The 8,283-nt window shown below is 46.6% G+C and overlaps 1 protein-coding gene across 1 annotated transcript in view; it reads left to right on the forward strand.

The window, feature by feature from the left end:
• Positions 1-3,638: 3,638 nt before the first annotated feature.
• clrn1 (clarin 1) overlaps positions 3,639-8,283 on the forward strand; it is a 10,100-nt gene continuing 5,455 nt past the window's right edge. The window contains exon 1 of the mRNA XM_061047370.1: positions 3,639-3,923. Within this exon, the coding sequence (XP_060903353.1) occupies positions 3,671-3,923 (253 nt within the window). The 5' untranslated portion in view covers positions 3,639-3,670. The remainder of the gene's footprint in view (positions 3,924-8,283) is intronic.

Raw genomic sequence — 8,283 nt, forward strand, 5'->3', positions numbered from 1 at the left:
GTGGTAGCTAAACAGCTGTGTGACTTTCTCCATGACAACAGTTTATTTGAGGAGTTTCAGTCAGGATTTAGAGTCCACCATAGCACTGAGACTGCACTAGTTAGAGTTACAAACGATCTACTTCTAGCCTCAGACAGGGGACTTCTCTCTGTGCTCGTCTTGTTAGATCTTAGTGCTGCTTTTGACACCATTGACCATCGGATCCTATTATACAGACTAGAACATTTACTTGGAATTACAGGGACTGCTTTAAGTTGGGTTGAATCCTACTTATCAGACCAATCTCAGTTTGTACATGTTAATGATGAGTCCTCTATGCACACTAAAGTTTGCCATGGAGTCCCACAAGGTTCAGTGCTTGGACCAATTCTTTTTACATTATATATGCTTCCTCTGGGAAATATTATGAGGAAACACTCCATACAGTTTCATTGTTATGCAGATGATACTCAGCTTCATGTATCAATGAAGCCCGATGGCACCAGTCAGTTATGTCAGCTAGAAACGTGCCTTAAGGACGTTAGGACCTGGATGACCAGAAATGTTTTGCTACTTAACTCAGACAAGACTGAAGTTATTGTGCTAGGCCCTAAGAACCTCAGAGAGACTTTTTCTAGTGATTTGACTGTCCTTAATGACATCAGCCTGGCATCTAGCACCACTGTTAGGAATCTAGGAGTTATTTTTGATCAAGATATGTCTTTTAGCTCTCACATCAGTCAAGTTTCAAGAACAGCCTACTTTCACCTTCGTAATATATCCAAGATCAGGAATATCCTGTCGCAAAGTGATGCAGAAAAACTAGTTCATGCATTTGTTATCTCCAGACTGGATTATTGTAACTCTCTTTTGTCAGGGTGCTCTGGCAAATCTCTAAAGACTCTTCAACAGGTCCAGAATGCTGCAGCTCGTGTACTGACCAGAACCAGGAAATGGGACCACATTACTCCTGTCCTGGCTTCTCTGCACTGGCTCCCTATACAGTCTAGAATAGAATTCAAGATCCTTCTTCTCACCTACAAAGCTCTAAATGGCCAGGCACCATCTTATCTTAAGGAGCTACTAGTGCCGTACTGTCCCTCGAGAGCGTTGCGGTCCCGGAGTGCAGGCCTGCTGGTGGTACCTACAGTCTCCAAGTGTACTATGGGGGGTAAAGCCTTCAGTTATCGGGCTCCTCTCCTCTGGAACCGCCTTCCAGCCGGGGTCCGGGAGGTAGACACAGTCTGTATTTTTAAGATTAGACTTAAAACTTTCCTTTTTGATAAATCTTATAGTTAGGGCTGGTGCTGGTGTAGACCAGCTCTTATGCTGCTATAGGCTTAGACTACCGGGGGAACTGGCACCCTGAGCTCCTCTCTCTCTCTCTCTCTCTCTCTCTCTGTGCATATACAGTACATCATATTACTGCATGTATCTATCTATAAATCTCAGTCACTAACCACCTACTTTCCTGGGAGCTCTTGAGCTCTCCTAGGCTCCTCAAGATCGTCGGTTGACGGCCTGCCAGAACAACCCCCACCCTACCACTACCCCCTCCCCACCGGATCGTGGGTTGGCGGCCTGCCAGAACAACCCCCCCACACCCCCTCCCTTCCCCACCGGATTGCTGATGGACGGTCTACCTCCCCCCACCCCCTTGCTCTCTATCCCTCTTCCTGCATCTTATCCCATCTCTCCCCCTATCCCTTTCCAAGCCCGGCGCAGTCTAGGCCTGTGAAGACTGTTTCGTCATGAGCCGGGGATCCGGCCGAAGATTTCTGCCTTTTAATAAGGCAGTTTTTTCTTACCACTGTAACTTTTGCTGCTTTGCTAAAGTGCTCATGATGGATAGGCCGGATCTTTGTAACATAGCAATAAGTAAGGTCTTTTACCTGCTTTTTGTAACATAACAATGAGTAAGGTCTTTTACCTGCTTCTTGTAAAGTGTCTCGAGATAACACTTGTTATGAGTTGACGCTATACAAATAAAAGTTGATTGATTGATTGATGGAGGTCTTCATGGTTTACTCTCTTCATACACTTAGTCTGTAGAAGGTTTAAACATTGTGACTGGATAGAGGTCTTCATGGTTTACTCTCTTCATACACTTAGTCTGTAGAAGGTTTAAACATTGTGACTGGATAGAGGTCTTCATGGTTTACTGGCTGACTGGGTGTTAAAGAAACCTCACTGTGGTCAGAGAACCAGCTCTCACTGTCACTGCTGTGTGACACCATGCTCCTCTCTACATTCTGTTTACCTGTCTCACACACTTCACCTGTCTCACACACTTCACCTGTCTCACACACTTCACCTTTCTCACACACTTCACCTGTCTCACACATTACATTTTCCTTACATACTTCACCTGTCTGTGTCTCACCTCCCTCATCGTTCCTCCCAGCGACACCGCTACTCTCTCCCTCTCCACACAATACTGCCACCTTTCTCTGGTTGTTTCTCAGAGCTGCCGCTCTGCACGACCGCACCACCTTCTGCATCGACGGGCTGCCCCGCACCACCTTCTGCATCGACGGGCTGCCCCGCACCACCTTCTGCCCCGCACCACCTTCTGCATCGACGGGCTGCCCCGCACCACCTTCTGCCCCACACCACCTTCTGCATCGACGGGCTGCCCCGCACCACCTTCTGCCCCGCACCACCTTCTGCATCGACGGGCTGCCCCGCACCACCTTCTGCAGCGGCTGGCTGCCCTCTGGACCAGACCCCTGCACCTCCGGAGCGCCGCTCCCCCGCGCCGGGCGGAGCCGAGTTGGCCCGTTTAGGACACGCTTTAATGCCATGTCCCTCTTCACCACAACCGAAACATTTCATATTTGAGGACGTCGCAAACAAAACATAATCAAAATCTTCCACTCGCACATGAAAGCGGATATTAAACTCCTCATTACGGTTGTTCAATATCATGAACAGTTGCCTCCGATGAGAGACAACATGTTTCAACAGAGGCGATTTACAGCCAGACAAAACTTTTCTGATAGGAGACACCACCTTCCCATGTCTGGACAGCTCCCTGCACAGAAAATCATCACTAATAAATGGAGGGACATTAGACATAGTGATTTTTGTTGCAGGCAGAATCAGCGGTGTTACCTGCACAAACATCCCATTCACAGAAATACCAGACTCCACCAGCAGGTGTTTCTGTTCCACTCTCTCTACAAACATAACAACACATCCATTCACACGCGCTGCAGACTTCACGGACTCATGTCCGATCAGCTCTCCCACAGCCAAAGCAACATCCTCCACGCTGCACAGAGAGCTGGCACCCACTTTGATGCCATGCTTCCGTGTCAGCTTGGAAAAAACCCCGCTGTTCACCATGGCGTCTCGAGACCCCCCCCGCCAATTAAGGTGTCACTTATGTTATTTTTGCGTCACGTTTTATTTGTGGATGTTATTATTAGTATAAAATAAATCTTATAAGAAAAACTTTACTGGCCGGATACTCCCCCCTCCCCCCTCTGTCTGTGATGCCTACCCCCTGTTGCCATGGTGACCTGGGAGTCACTGAGGCGTCATGACGTGAACTCTGTCGGAGGTTCTGATCAAACAAACCTGTCTCTGTTTGTGGGTTGTGAAGGGGGGTCAGCTTCCGGTCCTCCTCCCCCAGGTCCTGCAGCCTGACGTCCTGCCTCCCTCCTCCTCCCTCCTCCACCCTCCCGCTATGCCGAGCAGACAGAAGCAGCTCCTCTTCTCGCTCTGCGGCCTCCTCGGCTTCTCCTGCGCGCTCACGGCCGCGGTGGCCGCCGGGCTTCCGTTCTGGCTCCGCGGGACCGTGCTATGCCGGACCGGGGCCGACCTAGTCAACGCCACCGGACCGGAACTGGACAAGTTCTTGGGTCAGCTGAGCTACGGGCTTTTCCACGGAGAGAGGGTGAAGGCGTGCGGGCTGGGGGGGCGGCCGTCCCGCTTCTCATGTGAGTGAAACACCTGGACAGGTGTATTGTTTACTGTGTGTTTTTACCTGTGGACAGGTGTGTTGTACCTGTGGACAGGTGTGTTGTATACTGTGTATTTTACCTGTGGACAGGTGTGTTGTTTACTGTGTGTTACCTGTGAACAGGTGTGTTGTTTAATGTGTGTTTTACCTGTGGACAGGTGTGTTGTTTACTGTGTGTTTTACCTGTGGACAGGTGTGTTGTTTACTGTGTGTAACCTGTGGACAGGTGTGTTGTATACTGTTTGTTTTACCTGTGGACAGGTGTGTTGTATACTGTTTGTTTTACCTGTGGACAGGTGTGTTGTATACTGTGTGTTTTACCTGTGGACAGGTGTGTTGTATACTGTGGTTTTGCCTGTGGACAGGTGTGTTGTTTACTGTGTGTTGTACCTGTGGACAGGTGTGTTGTTTACTGTGTGTTGTACCTGTGGACAGGTGTGTTGTATACTGTGTGTTTTACCTGTGGACAGGTGTGTTGTACCTGTGGACAGGTGTGTTGTATACTGTGTGTGTTACCTGTGGACAGGTGTGTTTTACCTGTGGACAGGTGTGTTGTTTACTGTGTGTTACCTGTGGACAAGTGTGTTATTTACTGTGTGTTACCTGTGGACAGGTGTGTTGTTTACTGTGTGTTACCTGTGGACAGGTGTGTTGTTTACTGTGTGTGTTACCTGTGGACAGGTGTGTTGTTAACTGTGTGTTACCTGTGGACAGGTGTGTTGTATACTGTGTGTTACCTGTGGACAGGTGTGTTGTTTACTGTGTGTTACCTGTGGACAGGTGTGTTGTATACTGTGTGTTTTACCTGTGGACAGGTGTGTTGTTTACTGTGTGTTACCTGTGGACAGGTGTGTTGTATACTGTTTGTTTTACCTGTGGACAGGTGTGTTGTATACTGTGTGTTTTACCTGTGGACAGGTGTGTTGTTTACTGTGTGTTGTACCTGTGGACAGGTGTGTTGTATACTGTGTGTTTTACCTGTGGACAGGTGTGTTGTACCTGTGGACAGGTGTGTTGTATACTGTGTGTGTTACCTGTGGACAGGTGTGTTGTATACTGTGTGTTTTACCTGTGGACAGGTATGTTTTACCTGTGGACAGGTGTGTTGTTTACTGTGTGTTACCTGTAGACAAGTGTGTTATTTACTGTGTGTTACCTGTGGACAGGTGTGTTGTTTATTGTGTGTGTTACCTGTGGACAGGTGTGTTGTATACTGTGTGTTACCTGTGGACAGGTGTGTTGTTTACTGTGTGTTACCTGTGGACAGGTGTGTTGTATACTGTGTGTTTTACCTGTGGACAGGTGTGTTGTTTACTGTGTGTTACCTGTGGACAGGTGTGTTGTTTACTGTGTGTGTTACCTGTGGACAGGTGTGTTGTTTAATGTGTGTTTTACCTGTGGACAGGTGTGTTGTTTACTGTGTATTTTACCTGTGGACAGGTGTGTTGTATACTGTGTGTTTTCCCTGTGGACAGGTGTGTTGTTTAATGTGTGTTTTACCTGTGGACAGGTGTGTTGTATACTGTGTGTTTTACCTGTGGACAGGTGTGTTGTTTACTGTGTGTGTTACCTGTGGACAGGTGTGTTGTTTAATGTGTGTTTTACCTGTGGACAGGTGTGTTGTTTACTGTGTGTTTTACCTGTGGACAGGTGTGTTGTTTACTGTGTGTTACCTGTGGACAGGTGTGTTGTATACTGTTTGTTTTACCTGTGGACATATGTGTTGTATACTGTGTGTATTACCAGTGGACAGGTGTGTTGTTTACTGTGTGTGTTACCTGTGGACAGGTGTGTTGTTTAATGTGTGTTTTACCTGTGGACAGGTGTGTTGTTTACTGTGTGTTTTACCTGTGGACAGGTGTGTTGTTTACTGTGTGTGTTACCTGTGGACAGGTGTGTTGTATACTGTGTGTTTTACCTGTGGACAGGTGTGTTGTACCTGTGGACAGGTGTGTTGTATACTGTGTGTTTTACCTGTGGACAGGTGTGTTGTATACTGTGTGTTTTACCTGTGGACAGGTGTGTTGTTTACTGTATGTTACCTGTGGACAAGTGTGTTATTTACTGTGTGTTACCTGTGGACAGTTGTGTTGTTTACTGTGTGTTACCTGTGGACAGGTGTGTTGTATAGTGTGTGTTTTACCTGTGGACAGGTGTGTTGTATACTGTGTGTTTTACCTGTGGACAGGTGTGTTGTATACTGTGTATTTTACCTGTGGACAGGTGTGTTGTTTACTGTGTGTTACCTGTGAACAGGTGTGTTGTTTAATGTGTGTTTTACCTGTGGACAGGTGTGTTGTTTACTGTGTGTTTTACCTGTGGACAGGTGTGTTGTTTACTGTGTGTAACCTGTGGACAGGTGTGTTGTATACTGTTTGTTTTACCTGTGGACAGGTGTGTTGTATACTGTGTGTTTTACCTGTGGACAGGTGTGTTGTATACTGTGGTTTTGCCTGTGGACAGGTGTGTTGTTTACTGTGTGTTGTACCTGTGGACAGGTGTGTTGTTTACTGTGTGTTGTACCTGTGGACAGGTGTGTTGTATACTGTGTGTTTTACCTGTGGACAGGTGTGTTGTACCTGTGGACAGGTGTGTTGTATACTGTGTGTGTTACCTGTGGACAGGTGTGTTTTACCTGTGGACAGGTGTGTTGTTTACTGTGTGTTACCTGTGGACAAGTGTGTTATTTACTGTGTGTTACCTGTGGACAGGTGTGTTGTTTACTGTGTGTTACCTGTGGACAGGTGTGTTGTTTACTGTGTGTGTTACCTGTGGACAGGTGTGTTGTTTACTGTGTGTTACCTGTGGACAGGTGTGTTGTTTACTGTGTGTGTTACCTGTGGACAGGTGTGTTGTATACTGTGTGTTACCTGTGGACAGGTGTGTTGTTTACTGTGTGTTACCTGTGGACAGGTGTGTTGTATACTGTGTGTTTTACCTGTGGACAGGTGTGTTGTTTACTGTGTGTTACCTGTGGACAGGTGTGTTGTATACTGTTTGTTTTACCTGTGGACAGGTGTGTTGTATACTGTGTGTTTTACCTGTGGACAGGTGTGTTGTATACTGTGTGTTTTACCTGTGGACAGGTGTGTTGTTTACTGTGTGTTGTACCTGTGGACAGGTGTGTTGTATACTGTGTGTTTTACCTGTGGACAGGTGTGTTGTACCTGTGGACAGGTGTGTTGTATACTGTGTGTGTTACCTGTGGACAGGTGTGTTGTATACTGTGTGTTTTACCTGTGGACAGGTGTGTTTTACCTGTGGACAGGTGTGTTGTTTACTGTGTGTTACCTGTGGACAAGTGTGTTATTTACTGTGTGTTACCTGTGGACAGGTGTGTTGTTTATTGTGTGTGTTACCTGTGGACAGGTGTGTTGTATACTGTGTGTTACCTGTGGACAGGTGTGTTGTTTACTGTGTGTTACCTGTGGACAGGTGTGTTGTATACTGTGTGTTTTACCTGTGGACAGGTGTGTTGTTTACTGTGTGTTACCTGTGGACAGGTGTGTTGTTTACTGTGTGTGTTACCTGTGGACAGGTGTGTTGTTTAATGTGTGTTTTACCTGTGGACAGGTGTGTTGTTTACTGTGTATTTTACCTGTGGACAGGTGTGTTGTATACTGTGTGTTTTCCCTGTGGACAGGTGTGTTGTTTAATGTGTGTTTTACCTGTGGACAGGTGTGTTGTATACTGTGTGTTTTACCTGTGGACAGGTGTGTTGTTTACTGTGTGTGTTACCTGTGGACAGGTGTGTTGTTTAATGTGTGTTTTACCTGTGGACAGGTGTGTTGTTTACTGTGTGTTTTACCTGTGGACAGGTGTGTTGTTTACTGTGTGTTACCTGTGGACAGGTGTGTTGTATACTGTTTGTTTTACCTGTGGACATATGTGTTGTATACTGTGTGTATTACCAGTGGACAGGTGTGTTGTTTACTGTGTGTGTTACCTGTGGACAGGTGTGTTGTTTAATGTGTGTTTTACCTGTGGACAGGTGTGTTGTTTACTGTGTGTTTTACCTGTGGACAGGTGTGTTGTTTACTGTGTGTGTTACCTGTGGACAGGTGTGTTGTATACTGTGTGTTTTACCTGTGGACAGGTGTGTTGTACCTGTGGACAGGTGTGTTGTATACTGTGTGTGTTACCTGTGGACAGGTGTGTTGTATACTGTGTGTTTTACCTGTGGACAGGTGTGTTGTTTACTGTGTGTTACCTGTGGACAGGTGTGTTGTATACTGTGTGTTTTACCTGTGGACATGTGTGTTGTTTAATGTGTGTTTTGCCTGTGGACAGGTGTGTTGTATACTGTGTGTTTTACCTGTGGACAGGTGTGTTGTTTA

Source organism: Labrus mixtus, chromosome 9 (genome assembly GCF_963584025.1).
Source record: "Labrus mixtus chromosome 9, fLabMix1.1, whole genome shotgun sequence".
NCBI classification, from domain to species: domain Eukaryota; kingdom Metazoa; phylum Chordata; class Actinopteri; order Labriformes; family Labridae; genus Labrus; species Labrus mixtus.